The sequence below is a fragment of the Lepus europaeus genome, chromosome 14 (genome assembly GCF_033115175.1).
Source record: "Lepus europaeus isolate LE1 chromosome 14, mLepTim1.pri, whole genome shotgun sequence".
Lineage (NCBI taxonomy): Eukaryota > Metazoa > Chordata > Mammalia > Lagomorpha > Leporidae > Lepus > Lepus europaeus.
Genome location: NC_084840.1, coordinates 18,418,975 through 18,440,002, shown reverse-complemented (window position 1 = coordinate 18,440,002; position 21,028 = coordinate 18,418,975). Strand labels below are relative to the sequence as shown.

The following is a 21,028-nucleotide window of genomic DNA, read 5'->3' as shown; positions in this document are numbered from 1 at the left end:
CAGAGCAGCTATGAAACCAAGCACAGTACAGGCTCAGGGTAAGTAAATGAGGACAGAACACAAACTGGTTCAGGAGGGGCCATGGAGCAGTGTTGGGACAGCGGATCAGGCCGCCACTTAGGACGCTCAACTCGGAGTGCTAATTCAAGTTCTGACTTCTGCTTCCCAGCCCCCTGCTAATGCATCCTGGGAAGCAGCACAGGATGGCCCAAGTACTTGGGCCCCTGCCATCCACCTGGGAGATCCGGAAGGAGCTCCTGGTTCCTGGCTGTTGCAGGTATTTGAGGAATGAACCAGTGGATGGCAGATCTTTTTCTTTCTTGGTCTGTCACTCTGCCTTTCAAGTAGATGAAAACATAAGCGTTGGGCCAGCTCCGTGGCGGAGTAGGTTAATCCTCCACCTGTGGTGCCAGCATCCCATGTGGGCGCCAGTTCTAGTCCCAGTTGCTCCTCTTCCAATCCAGCTCTCTGCTGTGGCCTGGGAAAGCAGTAGAAGATGGCCCAAGTCCTTGGGCCACTGCACCTGCATGGGAGACAGGGAAGAAGCTCCTGGGTCCTGGATCGGTGCAGCTCTGGCCATTGCAGCCATCTGGGGAATAAACCAACAGAAGGAAGACCTTTCTCTCTGTCTCTCACTCTCACTGTCTGTAACTCTACCTCTCAAATAAATAAATAAAATCTTTTAAAAATCAAGTATTAAGAAAGAAAGGGCCAAGAATCTGATTCTGTCCCTTTTGTATCAGTAAATCAAAAATTAGGGGGGGCTGGCCCTGTTGCGAAGCATGAAAAGCCACTGCCTGCAGCACTAGCATCCCATATGGGTGCCAGTTCAAGTCCTGGCTGCTCCACTTCTGATCCAGCTCCCTGCTAATGCGCCTGAGAAAGCAGCAGAAGATGGCCCAATTGTTTGGGCCCCCGCACCCAAAGAAGCTCCAGCTCTGGCTGTTGCAGCCATTTGGGGAGTGAACCAGCGGATGGAAGAGCTCTGTCTCTAACTCTGCCTTTCAAGTAAATATTAAAAAAAAAAAAAAAAGGAAGGAGCCTTATCTCTATAGACTATCAATTTGCAATTAGAAAAAAAATAGAACTTTTTAAACTCAGGTAAGACCCCAAGAAATTCCTGAATGCCCTTTGTATTTGTCCTGTCCTCAAGAAAGCATTTGCCAAATGGAATTAAGTGTGAAGGATTTTATTGGGGCAAATGTTTTCCTGTCAATGAAGCAAGCTGGATGCAGGTGTGACCCCAAGAAGGAAGGGGAAGGCCCCAGGAGGGGGAAAACGTCCTAGGCTGCCTTGCGATCCGAGGAGGCCTCAGCAGAGCCCTTTTGGGGGAACTCTGGTCCTCTGACAGTCCCATCTCCCCTCGGAAGTCTGCCCATGAAGCCCAGCTGCCTCCAGCGAGGCAGGACTCAGCCTCCAAGAAGCCAGGGAGCAAAGCTGGGCAGTGAGGCTCAGCAGTGGCCTGGGCTCTGCTTGGGTTGCTCCTGGGGTGGGGGGGTCCCTGACAGTTGCATCCCTGTGCTGCCACAGCCTGGCAGTGCAGAATGCCACGTGTCTTGCCTGGCTGATTGCTCGATTCGACGTCCACTCTGTGCACCTGGATCCAGAATTCCAGGGCAGCTTCCCTGTCTTCCCTGAAATTCCTTGGTAACTATGTACACCGAGGATCAGGACCAAACTGATGGACTGACCTGTTTCAGACCTGGTCTTCCAGAATAGGTTGTAGGATGTCGGCTCAAGTACCCGAATGGCTGGAGGTACTGTGTGGAAGCGTCGTGTCCCCATGAGCACACGTGCTGGGACTGTGCCCCGGAAGAACAGGGCAGCCTGAGTTAGAACCCCCCCTCCCCGGGGTGATCTTTTTGCTAGCTGCACCTCTTTCAATCTCGGGTTAAACAGTGGGTATATTGGCAGGGGTGGGGCTCAGTCATTTAAGGGCCCCCAAATCACTGGATCTGGTCCTGCCGAGGTGGGATTCAAAATTCACTGAATCTACAGCAGGCTAATTTTTAAGTTGATTTTGTTTGGCCTGTGAATGATGTTATAAATTACCCACATGGCCCTTGGCAGAAGAAAGATCCCCCACCCTTGCAACGCAGTGTCTTTTTATTAAGTTCCCTCTCATATTTGGAAAAATTCCTAAGGTATCTGCCAGAAATTGGGTAGTCTCACTAAAGGGATATTTTGCATCGAGAAAACAAGGAATTGTTTTTATTTAAATTGTACATATTTTAAGTCACATGCAAAGTTCAAAAGGCACAAAAAGAGAAACCTTTCCACCCTGTGTCATGACCAACCAGACCCTTCCCCCAAAAAAACCAATGTTACCATTTTGTTTTGTACTTTGTTTCTTTTATACACATACGATCGAATATAATTGAATATATCTTCTCACGTTTTGATACAAATAGTAGCAAGACGACACCTGCTGCTCACAACAGCACGGTACAGGGTTGAATGCACACCTTACTGAATCAGCCCTCCCAATGCACGTTGAGGGTGTTTAATCTACACACAACACTGCCGCATACAGTATACATGGCGGATACGTTGACAAATTGCGCAGCCAAAGGGTACCTGTGATGACTTCCAAAACTCCCCGCAGAACTTGCCCCAGCCTTGCACTTCCACCCACAATGTGTAAACCAGGGAGTCTCCGGGTGGGAAGATTGCTTATGGAAGAGAGACACCAAGCAAAATAGCAGCCGCCCACCGTGCTGGGGTATCGCCAGCCTTAGGCATCAGAGGCCGCGCCCAGGAAAGCAGTGTGGGCACTGACTTAGGTGGCACTGAAGCCCCGGCCCCTAACAATGCGTCCAAGAAGGAGCGGAAGGCCTAGCCGCCCCCTCCCTGCACCCCCGAGGCCAGCAGACAGGGCCGGCAGGGCTGCTCCCAGACCCTCGCAAGCCCCACTGTGACGCAGAGAACGCCCGAGGTCTCGGGGTTCCCGCCACAGCTCTAGTCGGCGCGGCCGCCATTGTGGACCGTGGGTGTTGAGACAGCTGAAGTCTCTGTGGGTTTCCTGGATGACAGGCAGTACCCGAGTCCCTGGCAGGTAAAACACGGCCCCCGCAGGCGGCGCCTTCGCCTAGAAGCCCTGGGAACGCTCCCCGTGGGGCCTGCCTGGCGGGCTGCAGGCAGAAAGAAACCGGGGTTCAGCCTGTGCAACCCCCTCCCCGGGCGCCCCTCTCCTGCTGCCGGCCGAAGCCAGCCCCGGGCACATGCGGGTCAGGTGACGGCGACGCCTCACGTGATGCCGACCCAGGGGAGGAGGGGGGCGGGCCTCGCTTGGCATTACGTCATCACGTCGCGCGGCCGCGGGGAGCGGAGCCGGGACGCCCACCGTGACGGCTCCGGAGCCTCCGAGCGGGGGCGGCGGCGGCGCTCCGGCTCCTGCTGAGCCGCCGGCTCGCCCCGCTCCCCGCCCCTTCCCCACGGACCGTGGCCGGGCTCGGCGCGGCCGGTGGGCCCGGGAGCCGAGGTGAGTTGCCCGGAGGTGGCGGCAGGCAGCCCCTGCCTTCCTCAGGTGGTGGCCCTTCCCCCATTGCTGGGGCTCCCTCCGAGGAGGCGGGGGCTTCTGGCCTGCGGCGCCCGGCGACCCGCGCCCCTCCGGTGCCAGCCCAGCGCCCGGCGTGGCCCGCGGCGAGGACCTTCCCTCCTTCTCGGGAACTGACCCTAACCAGGAGTGGACACCCCGGCCCAGCCCCAATCTCCCGTGGTGGAACCCCCGTGTTCAGGTGTGATCGGAGGTTCTAGAGTGGGGCCCTTCCGAAAGGGAAGGGTGAGGCCGTGCCGAGGCTGCCCGGTGGGGCCGGCGTCCCCGCGCGAGGTCCCTTCAGACCCTGCATCCCAGGGTGGCCCTCGGTGGAGCGGAGGAAGACCTTCGAGCAGGACGCTCGCTTTGATGAATCACCGCCGGGTGTGCTACATGGCTGTGGCACCGTCGCTGGGTGGATCATGTACAGTGATGTGCTGACCATGGACAGAAGTAGATGAGGGTTTGGGGTCTTGTTTTTGCTACTCAAACATCCTGACCGTGGGTTGTGAAGTTGTTGTTTTTTTTTTTTTTTTTAATTTCTTGGATCATTCGGAAAGTTTTAGATTCCCAGTAAGATGTACTCTCTTAATGACCACCCCCCATTTCACTCCCAGAAATTGTGCCTGAAGCCAAAGGAGAAAAGAGGCTGTGAACTAGCACCTGTTCCTTAAGTTGCTGTTAAGTAGGCAATCATTGAGCTGATGCACACCAGTGAACTTTGGGGCACAGCCGTCCTCTGAAGTCTGCAGCGCACTGGTGCCAGGAGCTGCCACAGATGCCAGATAGGCAGGCACTCAGGTCTCCTGTAGAACGCTGTATTCGCATACAGCCTACCTAATGCATTGTAACTGCTGTGTGAGTGGTTTTGATACTCTACTTAGGCAATAATGTCAAGGGGGAAGCCGTGTGCATGTACAATACCCATGAATTTTTTTCTCGAATATTTCTATCTGCAGTTGGTTGACGGTGTGGGTGGGGAGCCATGGGACAGAGGGCTGACTTGTAACAGGCCACGGCAGTGAAGGCGTTGAAGTTGGCAGTGGAGGGATTTTAGGTTTATATCCTAACAAGTTCTCTGAGTGTAGAAGTGCTGTAAATATTGATGTGTTAGCGTTTATGGACGTTCCCAATCGTGTAGAACAGGAAGACTCCTACTGAGGAGTTTTGATGACTCTGGGGAGACCACAGATGGCTTGCGTGGTCTCTGCTATTCAAAGCAGGTCCCAGGTTGTGGTTTGAAATTTCATTTTCAGAAGAAATGTAGTTATATTTGGAAATCCTCATACATAATTCTTTGCATACTTGTATTTCTTTGGAAACCAGTTCATTTTCACCAATAATAGCTTTTCTTGTTCTAAGTTGAATACACTGTGTTTCTTATATTTAATTGTTAAACTTTAATTGTGTACCTGTTAGGGTCCATATGAACCAAGAACCTACCCTCTGAATACTTATTCTCTTATGAATATTAAATAGCCATGATGTCACACCTTTAAGGGATTTTACCTTTTTTATCACTTGAGACAATCCCATGAAGATACATAGGTCCTCTCTGTTTAGAATACAGTTGAGCACTGATTATATTAAATTGCAGGTGGCAGGGACAATCATGACAGAGGACTTGAGAGGAACAGGTCTGCTCCTCAAGTTAGAAGAGTTAGCGGCCAGATGGCGGTGAGCCCAGAGGGTGCAGGGACTGTCCCTGTGGGCGTCTGTGCCTGCGGAGGTCTCAGCCCCAGTCTGGGAAGCTGATGGCCTGTGTGCCTTCGTTGCCTTCTCTTGCAGTTCCAGGACCCAGGGCCCCCTCTGTTCTTTCTCCATATTGCTTGATGGGAGGCAGGATGGCCCCCAAAGACATAATGACCAACACGCATGCTAAATCCATCCTCAACTCGATGAACGCCCTCAGGAAGAGCAGCACCCTCTGCGATGTGACGCTGAGAGTGGAGCAGAAAGACTTCCCTGCCCACCGGATCGTGCTGGCTGCCTGCAGCGACTACTTCTGCGCCATGTTCACCAGCGAGGTAAGCGGGCCGCACCCGTGCAGCCCACACCTGTAAGCTCCTCGCCTCGCTTCACCGAGGGAAACAACCCAAGCTTCATACGGTAGTGCATTCTTATAAGACGCTGTGTAAGCAGGCAGGCTTATTCACAGTAAGATCCACCACGTGGCTGTGCCTTCATTTTCTCATCTCTGTGTTAGAGGTAATAGTGCTGCCCAGTGCATCACACATGGCTATGGTGAAGACAAAATTATGTATGAAGTGCTTAGGACAGCTTAGTGGGTAATAAGACGGCTTTCAGTTATTGGCTTTGTGTTAGTTTGTTTTTAAAGATTGACTTATTTATTTTTTTGAAAGTCAGAGTTACACAGAGAGAGAAGGAAAGGCAGAGACAAAGAGAGAGGTCTTCCCTCTGCTGGTTCACTCCCCAGATGGCCACAATGGCTGGAGCTGCACCGATCCGAAGTCGATAGCTTCCCCCAGGTCTCCCATGTGGGTGCAGGGGCCCAAGGACTTGGGCCATCTTCCACTGCTTTCCCAGGCCATAGCAGAGAGCTGGATCGAAAGTGGAGCAGCCGGGTCTCGAACTGGTGCCTGGATAGGAAGTCAGCACTGCAGGCGGCAGCTCTACCTGCTGCACCACAGCACTGGCCCCAACTATTGGTTCTTATTTATTTGTTTCTAAAATTTGCCTTCACATTTTTCTAAGCTTTAAATTTTTTTTTTTAAAGATTATTTGAGAGGCAAAGTTACAGAGAGAGAGAGGGAGAGACAGAGAGAGGTTTTCCATCTGCTGTTTCACTCCCCAAACTTGGCCACAACTGCTGGAGCTGGGCTGATCTGAAGCAAGTAGCTTCTTCCAGGTCTCCCATGTGGATACAGGGACCCCAGCACTTGGGCTATCTTCTACTGCCTTCCCAGATGACTAAGAGGGAGCTGGATTGGAAGTGGAGCAGCTGAGATTCCGAACCAGCATCCATATGGGATGCTGGCATTGCAGGCAGAGGCCTAACTTACTATGCCACAGCTCGGGCCCCTCCCCAAACATTTTTGACTACTATGCCTCCCCAGCTTCTGATATATAAGTTTATAATCTACTTTCATTTATTTTTAAATGTTTATTTTCATCCACATGAAAGGTAGAGCGAGAGAGAGAGGGGGAGAGAAGGAGAAAGAGAACCATCCACTGGTTCATTCCCCAAATGCCAGGCCAAAGCCAGAAACTCCACCCTGGTCCTCCTACGTGGGTGGCATGAACACAAGTACTTGGGTCATCATCTGCTGCCTTCCGAGGCTCGTTAGCAGGCAGCTGGTCAGAGCAGAGCACCCGGGACCTGATACAGGATGACATGGCAGGCAGTGGCTCAGCCTGTGGCCCCACGGCACCATCCCCTATAATCTAATTTTAAAACCAGCGCAGTTTATGATGCTGTGAGCCGGCACTCAGTCACACTGCTGGTAGGAAACACGCAGAAAGCTAACAGGTCATTCCAGCTCCTCCAGGCTGATGTTAAAATGACCTCATGTAATGCAGCATTATAGATCACCATGCTATGTGGTTCTAAGTGATACCTGCCCGACAGCGTCAGAAGCCATGGGCCTTTCACGGGGAGGGGAGTGTCACCCAGCAGCTGCAGCCCATGGAATGGACCCAGGCTGCTGACTGCTAATTGCATGGTGCGCATCCTGTTTGGTGTCAGCTTGAAGAAAACCTGTCTGCACTCTTTTAACCCATTCAGAAGTTAGTATAGAGTTCTGTACAAATTCTTTTTTTTTTTTTTTCCTCATTCTTTCTTTAAAAATTGACATCCGGCAAAAAAATACCAGATGATTTTGTCTTTACTTTTAAGAGTAATTGGTTTAAGGGAAAGAGTCCCAAGGCCCACTTAGTCCTTTTTTTTTTTTTTAAGATTTATTTTATTTATTTGAAAGACAGAATTACAGAGAGAGGTAGAGACAGAGAGAGAGAGGTCTTCCATCCGCTGATTCACTCCCTAGATGGCTGCAATGGCCGGAGCTGTGCTGACCCGAAGCCAGGAACCAGGAGCTTCTTCCGGGTCTCCCATACGGGTGCAGGGGCCCAAGAACTTGGCCCATCTTCTACTGATATCCCAGGCTGTAGCAGAGAGCTGGACTGGAAGAGGAGCAGCAAGGACTGGAACCGGCGCCCATGTGGAATGCTGGTGCTTCAGGCCAGGGTTTAACCCACTGTGCCACAGCGCCGGCCCCAAGGCCCACTTAGTTCTCTTAGCGATTATGTATTAGCCCTGGCAACCATCTGATTTCACTGGGTTGATCTGTAAAATACGGTGGTTGGACTAGATGGTTTCCTTGTTCTCTTCCAGCCCTGCAGTCTCCTCAGTTGTTCAGTCAAAAGATCATAGACTGAGGCCAGGATACCTGAGTTTTATCTGTCGCTTTTAGTTAAGTGGCCCTGATCAAGTCACATAACTTTTTTGGACCTTAGATCCTTTCTGTCATAAGTGGAAATAATATCATATCAGACCAGATAGCCTTACCAGTTTGCTGTGAATATTAAATCATGGGGGCCAGTGTTGTAGGGTAACAAGTAAAGCTGCCACCCACGATGCCAACATCCCTATGGGCACCGGTTCTAGTCCCAGCTGCTCCTCTTCCAATCCAGCTCTCTGCTATGTCCTGGGAAAGCAATGGAAGATGGCCCAGGTCCTTGGGCCCCTGCACCCATGTGGGAGACCTGGAAGAAGCTCCAGGCTCCTGGCTTCAGCCTGGCCCAGCCCTGGCCTTCAGGGCCATTTGGAGAGTGAATCAGTAGATGGAAGATTGTGGGCTGTGCGTTCTCCCTCTGTAGTTCTGCCTTTAAAATAAATAATACATCTTTTTAAAAAAAAAAAAAATCCTAGTAAATTCAGAAGTACACTGAAAAATTGTGAAGCAAAATATAAAGGTGAAGGGCTGGTGTTGCAGCCTAGTGGGTCCAGCCACTGCTGCTGATGCTGGCATCCCATGGTGAGTCCTGGCTGCTCCTTTTCCAATCCAGCTTCTTGCTAATGGGCCTTGGAATGCACTGGACAGTGGTCCAAGTACGTGGGCCCCGCCACCCATGTGGGAGACCAGGATGGAGTTCCAGGCTCCTAGCTTTGGCCTGGCCCAGACCTGGCTGTTGTGGCCATTCAGGGAGTGAACCAGTAGATGGAAGATCTGTGTCACTCTGCCTTTCAAATAAACAAATAAATCATTAAAATATGTATCTACATATGAAATATGTAATTGCTCTAAATTCATGTGTGGTAAAATAATATTTAAACTGACTCATGGGAATATGGTTTATTGAATGAGAAACTTCTGGAATACATGTATTTATATATTTTAGTATCATTAGCATTGACTATATTTAGTATATTTAGACAGTAATTGTTTGCCAATTTGTACTGTGTTAAATGTTAAAACCAAGGCTGGCACTGTGGTGCAGTAGGTTAATCCTCCACCTGTGGCACCAGCATCCCATATGGGCACTGGTTCTAGTGCCAGCTGCTCCTCTTCCAATCCAGCTCTCTGCTGTGGCCTGCGAAAGCAGTAAGAGATTGCCCAAGTGCTTGGGCCCTTGCACCCACGTGTGAGGCCAGGAGGAGGCTCCTGGTTCCTGGCTTCAGATTGGCCCAGCTCCAGCCATTGCAGCCATTTGGGAAGTAAACCAACGGAAGAAAAACCTTTCTCTCTGTCTCTCTCTCTCTCACTGTCTGTAACTCTACCTCTCAAATAAATAAATAAAACCTTTAAAAAAGTAAAACCCATTTCCAAAATAATGTACAGTGAGGTTTTTTTTTTAAAGATTTATTTATTTATTTGAAAGGCAGAGTTACAGAGAGGCAGAGGCAGAGAGAGTGAGAGATAAAGGTCTTCCATCTGCTGGTTAACTCTCCAGTTTGGCCACAGTGGCCAGGGCTGTGCTGATCTGAAGCCAGGAGCCAGGAGCTTCTTGCGGGTCTCCCACGTGGATGCAGAGGCCCAAGGACTTGGACCATATTTTACTGCTTTCCCAGGCCATAGTAGAGAGCTGGATCAGAAGTAGAACAGCTGGGACTCGAACTGGTGCCCATATGGGATGCCTCTGCTGGCAGAGGCTTTAACTTGCTGTGCCACAGTGCCAGCCCCTGGTGAGGTTTTGTAATGTTAGAGGTTGGTTTTGTTCTTGGCTTCAGTAGAAAATGCTTTGTTATTCTCTGGGCTAATGGAGAAGTCAAAGGTAACAAAGCAATTTAATTTGTAATGGGGTGCCCTGGAATTTTGTAATATAAATTTCTAAATTAAGGTTAAGATGTAGCAAAATTATCATAGGTAATCAGTTTTTGAAGTTTCCTATCCTATCCTGTAAACTCAGAGATTTCCATTCTTAAACAGTTTTTATGAACCTGGCCCCTTCAGCTCTCATGATTTCAAGATCTTCTAGACTAGATACACTACCAGTAACTAAGTAACCTGAAGACAGAACAAGCTCCATCTTTTGAAGAAGTGTTGAACAGTGCAGTTGTATTTCGTGTTACAGAAGGGCTCCGGGTGATCTGTGTGTCCCTGTTCCACATTACCAAATGTAGTCTGAGGACAGATGACACAGCCAGGAAATCCTGGGAGGCGTGGAGCCATAGCCCCACAGGGTTCTCTGCAAGCATGAAATTGTGTTTTTTTGTTTGTTTGTTTGTTTGTTTAAGATTTATTTATTTATTTGAAAGTCAGAGTTACACAGAGAGAGAGGGAGAGGCAGAGATAGAGGTCTTCCATCTGCTAATCCACTCCCCAACTGGCTGCAATGGCGGAGCTTCACTGATCCGAAGCCAGGAGCCAGGAGCTTCTTCCAGGTCTCCACGTAGGTGCAGAGGCCCAAAGACATGGGCCATCTTCCACTGCTTTTCCAGGTCATAGCAGAGAGCTGGATCGGACATGGAGCAGCTGGGACTTGAATCAGCGCCCATATGGGATGTCAGCACTGCAGGTGGCGGCTTTACCCGCCACATCACAGCACCTACTCCACTATTGTGTCTTAAAAGTTCATTAGCAGGGCCCAGTGCTGTGGCATAGCAGGTAAAACTGCAGCCTGCAGTGCTGGCATCCCATATGGGTGCCAGTTCAAGTCCCAGCTGCTCCACTTCCGATCCAGCTCTCTGCTATGGCCTGGGGAAGCAGTGGAAGATGGCCCAAGTCCTTAGACCCCTGCACCAGCGTGGGAGACCCAGAGGAAGCTCCTGGCTCCTGGCTTTGGATCAGCGCAGCTCCAGCCATTGTGGCCAATTGGGGAGTGAACCAGCAGATAGAAGTCCTCTCTCTCTCTCTCTGTAACTCTTTAAAATAAGTAAATAAATAAATCTTTTTTTAAAAAAAGTTCGTGAGCACTAGTGGTATGTTCATGGAACTTTTGCATTCTATTCGACAATAAACCTTGTTTTAGTATGAAGTCAGTGTTTTCAGTTATTCATTAATAAATTTGATATTCCAGGAAGGTGCCACCTACTGTGTATATCTGGGGTGCAGGTAATTGCCCACCCCATTCAAAAAGCTACAAATACATGTCCTGCTGCTTTATACAAATCCAGTGACATGTAGTGTTTTATTTTTGAATGTGTGTTCAGTTCATACTGCCATCAGCCTTTAAGCTCTCGCATTGGAGATGCTGCGTGTGCCTTGTGCGATTCTGAGCATCGTTCTTACTCGGAATTTGTAGCTTTCAGAGAAGGGGAAGCCTTATGTTGACATCCAGGGTTTGACTGCGTCCACCATGGAGATCCTGCTGGACTTCGTGTACACAGAGACAGTGCACGTGACGGTGGAGAACGTGCAGGAGTTGCTGCCCGCAGCCTGCCTGCTGCAGCTGAAAGGTACGCACGTCCCGGGTGGCTGCCGCGCCGCGTGTCCCCGGAAGTGTTTGAATGAGCGCTGCAGACTCATTGTGAGATTGATGGAGACAGACTTGGGACATTTGCCTTTTCTGCCCTTGGCTTTTGTGTGGGCGGCAGAATATCAGGTGTCAATAGCCATGTAAAGGGAGCTCTCCAGATATGAGCACTTGTTTGAGGAGAACAGTTCCACCTGTTCTGCTCCTAACGACCTGGAGGAGAGCATGGTATATGCATTTCCTTATGTTTGTGTACCTGGTACTCCTCCCTGTAAGGAAATTAAAGAAACTGATACTGTGTGGCCTGCATGGATACTGTTCCTCTTCTAGGGAGGCTGGAGTGGGGGAGGGCTTTTCATAGTCAACCCTTTTGTTGCTTTAAGTTTTTGAACCATGTAAAATATCTATTAGAAAATAAAAGCTAAATCAGCACTCAAAAGTGAAAGTAGGTTTTCACAGGAATGGGCTGCCTTCCAGCTCCCAGTCGGCCTTTTTTAATTTCCAGTTGCTTTCATTATATTCAGTCTTGATAGACACATAATTTAAACATTTTCAGTTTGAATGCATGATTTTGGGAGTGTGAAACTTTTGCATTAGTGCACAGTTACAAAATTCAGTTTATACTCAGAACTTTGCCGTTAGAGAAGTACAAGATTGTTCTGAGAGGCCTTTAGTAAGTTTTGATGTTAAGCAGAAAACAGGTGCATTGTGCTGAGTTAGTACTTGCTTTTAAAGCTTGGTTCCCAACAGTGTTAGAAGGGTTTTTGTTTTGTTGTGCCAGTGTCCCTGCTATCCTGATTTTAAAGATGAGGTGGAGACAAGTGTGAGGTTCTTGCTTGAAGCCACAGAGCACATAATACAGAGTGAGACTGGAATTTGTGTGCATAAAATTTTTTTACCTGTTTCTTAGATGTTGAGCCAGGGTTCCTCTGATAGAAAAGATACCGAGATCCTAGAAGATATACTGGCCAAGTGTACTGAAGTGTTCCCCACCTGTTTGTCCTAGGTGTGAAGCAAGCCTGCTGTGAGTTCTTGGAAAGTCAGCTGGACCCTTCTAACTGCCTGGGTATCCGGGATTTTGCTGAAACGCACAATTGCGTTGACCTGATGCAAGCAGCTGAGGTCTTTAGCCAGAAGCACTTTCCTGAAGTGGTGCAGCATGAAGAGTTCATCCTTCTAAGTCAGGGAGAGGTGGAAAAGCTCATCAAGTGCGATGAAATTCAGGTACAGGTTTGGTGTGGTGTTTGCCGCCTTCAAAACTGGGCCGTTAGGAAACTCCCACAGCAGAGTGAAGTTGCCGTGTTTCTGTAGCAGAGCTTCATAAGTAGGCATGCGTATTGGCCAAGGGTTTATTTAACTCCCCACAATTATATATATCAAAGTTCTTTGCATGTTGATAGAGAGCCCATCACTTTCCTCCATTAAATGTATGATGCCAGTGGTGAGACTCTCTGTCAGGCAGAATGCAGAGTAAACGGGAACCACAAGTGGAGGGGTGTCTGTTGGCCCCTTCTCTGTTACCCTTCACTCCTTTAGAGACGTTTATTGAGCATCCTGCTGGGTAGCGATCACTGTGCCAGGATATGGAGTCCTGGTTCCAGGGAATGCACAGCGCAGTAATAGGAGCAGCTAGGCGAACAAAGGAGAGTAGTGAGTCCATGCCAGGTAAGGAGGTCACGTGAAGGAGAGTAAACCTTTGCTCGGGTGTGGAGCAAAGTGAGGATGTGCATAAGCTGGAACCAGCTCCTGACTGCGTTGTGGGGATGGTGGGACAGGAGGAGGGGACAGGTCAACCGGGTGTCAGAAGAATAGCGCTTGCCTGGCAGAGGGGATAGGTGCCGCCTGTGCCGGGCAGGCCTTCAGTGTCTTAACCCAGCAGGAGGAGTCTGAGCAGTTCTCACGCCAAACCGCAATACCAGCAGCTTGGCACAGTTTTTTATTGCATAGAGGTCTGCAGTGAGGCGAAGAACTAGAGTTAGAAGTCCACACATGGTGCTGTTAAATGTCTTTGAACTCATAGGATTCATCTCCAGTGGCACAATTCTTCAGTTAGTAATTTCTAGAAAACATCTAGGGTCAAGTCTACCTGTTGAGTTTGTTTTACCCAGGTAGGAGAAATTTGATTCTTCGGAAGACTAAGAAATCATTTTTGCCCCTCTCTGATAATAATAAGAGGTGTGATTTTTGGAACTGGCATTTGGCACAGAGATTAAAATTTACGGAGCCTACCTCCTGTATTCAAGCGCCTTGGTTTTGAGTCCCGGCTCTGCTTCTGATTCCAGCCTGTTGCTAACGCACACCCTGGGAGGCAGCAGTGACAGCTCCAGGATCTGGGTCTTTGTCACCCACAACAGAGACCTGGATTGAGTTCCTAACTCCTGACGGTGCAGGCTGTGGTTTAGATGGTGAACCAGCAGATGTCTCTCTGTGTCTATTTCTCTCTCTCCTCTCTGCCTTTCAAATAAAAAGTGAAAATAATTTTTAAATATCATGTTTTTCCTTTTTTAAAAAGATTTTACTGTGTTTATTTGAAAGGCAGAGTTACAGAGAGGGAGACATGGAGAGTGAGATATCTTCCATCCGCTGCTTCACTCCTCAAATTGTCATGATGGCCAGGGCTGCCGAAGCCAGGAGCTTCATCCAGGTCTCCCACGCAGGTGCGGGGGCCCAAGTACTTGGGCTGTTTTCTCCTGCTTTCCCAGACAATAGCAGAGAGCTGGATCAGAAGAGGAACAGCTGGGATTTGAACTGGCACCCTATGGGATGCTAGCACCACAGGCAGAAGCTTAACCTGTGCCACAGCGCCGGCCCCTACTCCGCTTCTGATCAAGCTTCCGGCTAATATTCCTGGGAAGCGGTGAAGGGTGGCCCAAACCCCTGCCACCCATTTGGGGAGACCTAAATGGAGTTCCTAGCTCCTGGCTTCGGCCTTGCTTAGCTCTGGCTTTTTTTGGAATTTTGGGAGTGAACAAGTAGATGGAAGATTTTGTTCTTCTTTTCTTTCTCTCTCTCTCACTCTCTCTCTCTTTGTCCCTAAGCAGGCTACTACCTTTCAAATATGTAAATCTTTTTAAAACAGAATTAAACTTTGATTAATATTCTAAGTGCTGGGGGCTGGGGTTGTGGCATAGCAGGTAAAGTCACCACTTGGAATGCAGACATCCCACGTGGGTGCCAGTTTGTGTCTCGGCTGCCGCACTTCCAATCCTGCTCCCTGCTAATGGCCTGAGAAAAGCAGCAGAAGGTGACTCAAATGCTTGGGCCTCTGCTACCCACATGGGAGACCCAGATGAAGCTCCAGGCTCCTGGTTTCCATCTGGCTTAGCCCTGGCCCTTGCAGCCATTTGCGGAGTGAATCAGTGGATGGAAGACCTCTTCCCCCAAACTCTTGACTTTTGAAATAAATAAACAAATCTTTTTTAAAAATACTCTAAAGGCTATAGAAGGAATTTGCTACTTAAAGAAATACTGTAATATATTTTTGTAAACCAAATGATTACTCCCTGATTTATTTTGTTAAAGCTAGGATTTTTATGTAATTTAATAACAGATCTTAAATATATTTTCACCAAATTTTAGTCAACTTTATCTTTACACCTTTCCTTAGTGACTTTTCTGAGGGAAAACTGAGTGGGGCACAATGGTGAAATTACTTCCAAACAAAGGAGGATGATTTTATCTTCCCGCACGGCGCTTCACAGCAGCCTAGGGAAGCCACTGTTTCAGATGCTGCAGAGTTGGGCCGGCACTGTGGTGTAGCGGATGAAGCCGCCGCCTGCAGTGCCAGCATCCCATATGCGATTCTCTGCTGCTCCTCTTCCAATCCAGCCCTCTGCTGTGGCCTGGGAAAGCAGTAGAAGATGGCCCGAGTGCTTGGACCCCTGCACCCCCGTGGGAGACCAGAAGAAGTTCCTGGCTCCTGGATTCAGATCAGCCCAGTTCCAACTGTTGCAGCCATTTGGGGAGTGAACCAGCGGATGGAAGACCTCTGTCTCTGTCTCTGTCTCTCTCTCTCTCTCTCTGCCTCTCCTTCTCTGTGTAACTCTGACTTTCAAATAAATAAATAAATCTTTTTTTTTTTTTTTGACAGGCAGAGTGGACAGTGAGAGAGAGAGACAGAAAGAAAGGTCTTCCTTTTTGCCGTTGGTTCACCCTCCAATGGCCGCCGCAGTTGGCGGGCCCAAGCACTTGCATGGGGTGCAGGGCCCAAGCACTTGGGCCATCCTCCACTGCACTCCCTGGCCACAGCAGAGAGCTGGCCTGGAAGAAGGGCAACCGGGACAGGATCGGTGCCCCGACCGGGACTAGAACCCGGTGTGCCGGCGCCGCAAGGTGGAGGATTAGCCTATTGAGCCGCGGCGCTGGCCCAAATAAATCTTTTTTTTAAAAAAATGGTGCAGAGTGAGGAATTTGCCAAAACCTTAGTTCTCACTCTCACGGTGTAGGATAAGATATCCTTCTTCCCCCCCCCCCCCCCCCTTAGATTTATTTGTTTATTTGAAAGAGCTACAGAGAGAAAGGAAGAGACAGAAATCTTCCCTTTTGCTGGTTCAATCCCTGGTGGCAGCAACAGCCAAGATTGGATCAGGTCAAAGCCAAGAGCTTCATCCCGGGGGTCTCCCATGAGGGTGGCAGGGGCCCAAGCACTTGGTCCATCTTTTGCTGCTTTCCCAGTCTGTTAGCAGGGAGACAGGGAGACAGGGAGCTGGATCAGAAGTGGAGCAGCCAGGACATAAACTGGTGCCCAAATGGGATGCCGGTGTGGCAGGCGGTGGCTTTATGTGCTATACCAGCCCTGGTACTTTACATCCTTGTGCTGCCATGCCAGGATAACCAAAAATAATGTTCTTCACACTTGGAAACTGGTAATTTGCTAGAATATTACCAGAGTAAGCACTATGGATTTGAAGTTTATTGCTTATTATAATAGAATAACTAATCCTGGGGTGAGCATTAAGCCACTGCTTAGGATGCCCTGATCCCATGTGGGAGCGCCAGTTCAAGACTCAGCTCCTCCACTTCCAGTCCAGCCTCGTGCTGATGCCTCCTGGGAGGCAAGAGATGATGGCCCACATGCTTGGGCCCCTGCCACCGCTCTGGGAGACCCAGGTAGAGTTTCTGACTCCTGGTTCAGCCTGGCCTAGCCCTTGTTACTGCATGCATTTGGGGAGTGAACCAACAGATAGAAGATTGATCAGTCTCTCTCTCTCTCTCTCTCTCTCTCTCTCTTGCTCTCCCTCTGTTAGTCTTCCTTTCAAATAAATAATTTTTTTTTAAAAAAAGCCAATTCTCAGTATCTACTGTTGGTTCATTTAGCCTAGAACAGTTCCATGTGTGGAGAATCCAATTATGAGCAAAACAAAAATTCTGTCCCCTCTATTCCGATTGCACCATCATTGTCTATATTCTCACATCTCCATTTTCAGAGGTTACTTAGAGGTTAGTGATCATGCCACAGCCAGGAACTGCTAGAGCCAGGATTCAAATCATGCTTCTTTTCTTTTTTTTTTTGGACAGAGTTAGACAGTGAGAGAGAGAAAGAGAGAGAAAGGTCTTCCTTTTTCCATTGGTTCACCCCCCAAATGGCCGCTACGGCCAGCACACTGCACCGATCCGAAGGCAGGAGCCAGGTGCTTCTCCTGATCTCCCATGCGGGTACAGGGCCCAAGGACTTGGGCCATCCTCCACTGCCTTCCTGGGCCACAGCAGAGAGCTGGACTGAAAGAGGAGCAACCGGGACAGAATCCGGCGCCCCAACCGGGACTAGAACCCAGGGTGCCGGTGCCGCAGGCGGAAGATTAGCCAAGTGAGCCGCAGTGCCAGCCATGCTTATTTTCTTAACCACTAAACTATGAGTTGATCGTGCAGTCATTTTGTTTCCAATTATCCAAATGAGGAAGCAAGCACAGAAGTAGCTAATTTTCTAGTTGCTTTTCTTTTCTTTTCTAAGATCATTTGAATGGCAGAGCAAGAGCAAAAGAATGAGAGTCGATCTTCCATCTGCTGGTTCACTCTCCAGATGGCACAACATTCAGGGCTGGCCAGGCTGAAGCCAGGAGCCAGATCTTTCCTGGTCTTCCCTGTGGGTGGCAGGGGCCCAAGTACTTGGGCCGTCGTTTGCCGCCTTCCCAGGAGCAGTAGCAGGGACTGGAGCTGGCACTCTGCTATGGGATGCAGGCATCACAAGCAGCGGCTTAACCCACTGTCCCACAACACTGGCCCCATTTTCTAGTGTTTTGAAACGGTATAGATTTTAGAATAAACTAGAGAGCAAACAACAAACCTTATTTAGGAGCTGTGACAAAAAGTTTGAAGACTCTGTGTATAATTTCCCTTTACTGAGTTTTGAGACTGCCTTTGCGTGTTCTCTGAAAATACAGCAGATGGCATATTGGTTTTCTGTTCATGTGCCAGCCTGAATAGGAACCAGTCTGACTCTCTCAGTTGCTAATCCTTCCTCTTAGGAAATAAAGCAGCAGTGCTTAAAGCAGTGGGGAGCAGTGCATGCTATTGGTGAGGAGAACACGGGCAGGAGAGCCGGCCGGAGTTCAGCCTCTGCCGTTTGGCACTTGGTACCAGCTGCTCGTCTGCAGTTGCCCCTCCCATAAGTACATGGGCTGTTCTGAACATTGACTAAGGATGGCAGTCCCCATATGGTAAAGAATTCTCTGTGAAAATTTATTACGGAGAATGCAGCATTAGCACTGGAGAGTTTCTCTCCCAGTGTAGCAGTTTCTCTGTAAGTCTAATCCATGGTTATCCAGTAGAACATTCCGTCTTCAGTAAAACCAAGAATCTCAGATCATGAATGAAAAAATCTTATTCTTACAACTGCCTGGGCTGGGCTAAAGCTGGGAACCAGAAGCTCAATCCAGGTCTGCCGTGTGGGAGGCAGGAACCCAGCTGTTGAGCCATCAGCGCTGCCTCCTAGGGTCTGTATTAGCAGGAAGCTGGAGCCAGGAGCTGGAGCTGGAAGTTGGACCTAGATATTCTGATGTGGGGCACGGTGTCCTACTGCTAGGCCAAACACCTACCCCATTTTTTTTTTTCTTTTTGATGAAACCCATAAAGAATTTCTTTGTTTTCTTGTTTTTATTTGAGAAGCAGAAAGAGAGAGTGCTGTGTCATATGCTGATTCATTCCCCAGATTCCTGCAGTGGCGCTGTCTGGATGGCAGGGACCCGTCTACTTGGGCCTAACTGCTCCGTCTCCCAGATTTTGCATTAGGAGGAAGCTGGATTCAGGAACTGGAGCCTGCACTGGAGTCCAGGAGCTCCAGTGTGAGATGCGTGTGTCCTAACCAGTGGTTCAGTCACGGGGCCAAAGCCCGCCCCTAGTCTTAGTTAATTTAAATGTAAATAGCCACACACGGCTAGTGGCTACTGGATGGGCCAGGCAGTGCTCTTCTGTCTGCCTGAGAGCCCCCTCTTAACTCCCTGCCTCACTGCCTCTCGACCAGCAGATTTCAGGGGACCGTTCTCGGAAAACCCGTCCCTGACGCATCCATCTACAGGAGGAAACCTCAGCTCTTCAGTCTGGCCCCTTTCCTGTATAGTTCAGGGGGACCCTGGGGTGGCTTGTTCTGATTGAGCAGTCTTCCCTCTTAAGAACAAAGATCACGTCTGGTTTGCTCACCGCTGTATTACCAGCTTCCAGAGAATGCCTGGCACTTAGCTGGGGTTCAGTGAGTCCATAAAACAAATGAACTTTCTGGAACATTTCCGCATCTCCAAAGTTCCACAGTTCCTGGAAGAGGTTTGCAGGGTGGATTTTAGTCCAGTCACGGTGACACTGAAAGGTCTGCCCAGCACACGTGCTGTAGGAGTTGGTGGGAGGGAAACAGGACCTGTACTTGAGTGTTTGTCTTTGTGGGATCCTGCTGTTACCATATACCCAGTGGCATGTCGTAGGCTTCCTAGGGTGTCTTACCCTATCCAGATCATCACAAGTTAGGCTGAGACCTAAGTTTCCCAAATGACCAGTCATATATATCATCTCCAGAGCACGGAGCCTAGTACACAGTGGTTGCTCCAGTACTAATGAACGGTGCGTTGGCATCTGCAACGTTCCATGTGAGGGTGACAGAGAAACTCCTACGCCAGAGGCTTGGGTGGCCTGGAGTTCCTACAGTTAGGAATAAAAATTATGTCAAGAGCTAGTTTTGGGCGCCACGGCTCAATAGGCTAATCCTCCACCTGTGGCACCGGTACCCCAGGTTCTAATCCCGGTTGGGGCGCCAGATTCTGTCCTAGTTGCCCCTCTTCCAGTCCAGCTCTCTGCTGTGGCCCAGGAGTGCAGTGGAGGATGGCCCAGGTCCTTGGGCCCTGCACCCACATGGGAGACCAGGAGAAAACACCTGGCTCCTGGCTTCGATCGGTGCAGTGCACCAGCTGCAACGCACCAGCCATAGCAGCCACTTAGGGAGTGAACCAACAAGAAAAAAAGGAAGACCTTTCTCTCTGTCTCTTTCTCTCACTGTCTAATTCTGCCTGTCAAGAAAAAAACAAAAGAGCTAGTTTTGAACAGAGCAATAGGTTGCCCATGTGTTCTCTCTAAAGTTGCTGAAATGACCCAAAAGAATTCAGAAGTGGGAAAAATTCCGACATGAAGGCCAACTTGTGACTGACAATTTATTAGATACTAGCTTGGACTTTTTTTTTTTTTTTTTAAACCAAATTGACTTGCATCCATTTCCTGCTCTGAAAAGATTGCTGTTTCCAGAGATAGGAAGTAATAGTGCTGGGCAGTGGAGAGGAGAGCGTGCGTTTTAGGCTGTGAGTTACTTGGAAGAGCAGAGTTCGTGATGTGTGATTTTACCTTGCAGGTGGATTCTGAAGAGCCAGTCTTTGAGGCTGTCATCAACTGGGTGAAGCATGCCAAGAAAGAGCGAGAGGAGTCCTTGCCCGACCTGCTACAGTATGTGCGGATGCCCCTGCTAACCCCTAGGTACATCACAGATGTCATAGATGCCGAGGTAAGTCTTGGCAGACACTCAGGATCAAATCCTGGACCAGCAATGATAGCTTAGGATGGTGTCATGGGGATTGATTTCATTCTGATTTTTTAATTTGAGGGAGAGAATTCCCATTCACTGGTTCACTCCTCCACATACCTTCAATAACCAGATCCAGGCCAAGCTGACACTGGCAGCCAGGAACTCGATCCAGGTCTACCCATGTGCGTGGCAGGGACTCAACCATTCCTTGAGCCTCCCAGGGTGTGTGTGAGCAGAAAGCGAATCAGGAGTGGAGGCAGGACTTGAACCTAGCCACTCCGACATGGGGTGTGCACACCCCAGCTGGCAGCCTCGTTGCCCCTGGTGGTTTTAATGTGGGCACACTGCCTCCTGGCTGTCTCTCGGCATACCCGAGAGGTGGTGCGGGAGGCCGGAAGCATGCTTCTGGGAAAAGTTCATTGCTGGGCAAATCAGGCTGGTGACACTGAAAATCTAGGTTTGATGGTGTGTTTCCTCCTCTTTTCCTTAAGTGCCCCTTGGTGCTTTATTCACATAAGGAACATCGGGGATGAATTTTGTTCCCTTCTCTATTAAACATAAATTATTCACAATTGCTCTAAAAAACAGGGCAACGATGCCTTGCTTAGCAGGCACCCCCCCCCCCC

At 49.3% G+C, this 21,028-nt stretch overlaps 1 protein-coding gene across 6 annotated transcripts in view; it reads left to right on the top strand.

Moving 5' to 3' along the window:
* The first annotated feature begins 3,384 nt into the window (after window positions 1–3,384).
* KLHL12 (kelch like family member 12) overlaps window positions 3,385–21,028 on the top strand; it is a 32,264-nt gene continuing 14,620 nt past the window's right edge. For 2 of the 6 annotated variants that reach the window (XM_062211617.1, XM_062211616.1), the window contains exons 1-5: window positions 3,385–3,481; window positions 5,324–5,562; window positions 11,237–11,390; window positions 12,414–12,631; window positions 20,232–20,381. In XM_062211617.1, coding sequence (XP_062067601.1) covers window positions 5,368–5,562; window positions 11,237–11,390; window positions 12,414–12,631; window positions 20,232–20,381 — 717 coding nt within the window. In that variant the 5' untranslated portion in view covers window positions 3,385–3,481; window positions 5,324–5,367. Of the gene's footprint in view, window positions 3,482–3,660; window positions 3,738–3,795; window positions 4,394–4,905; window positions 5,213–5,323; window positions 5,563–11,236; window positions 11,391–12,413; window positions 12,632–20,231; window positions 20,382–21,028 lie in introns of those variants that run through there. The other 4 variants (XM_062211612.1, XM_062211615.1, XM_062211614.1 and 1 more) reach the window with 4 other exon arrangements.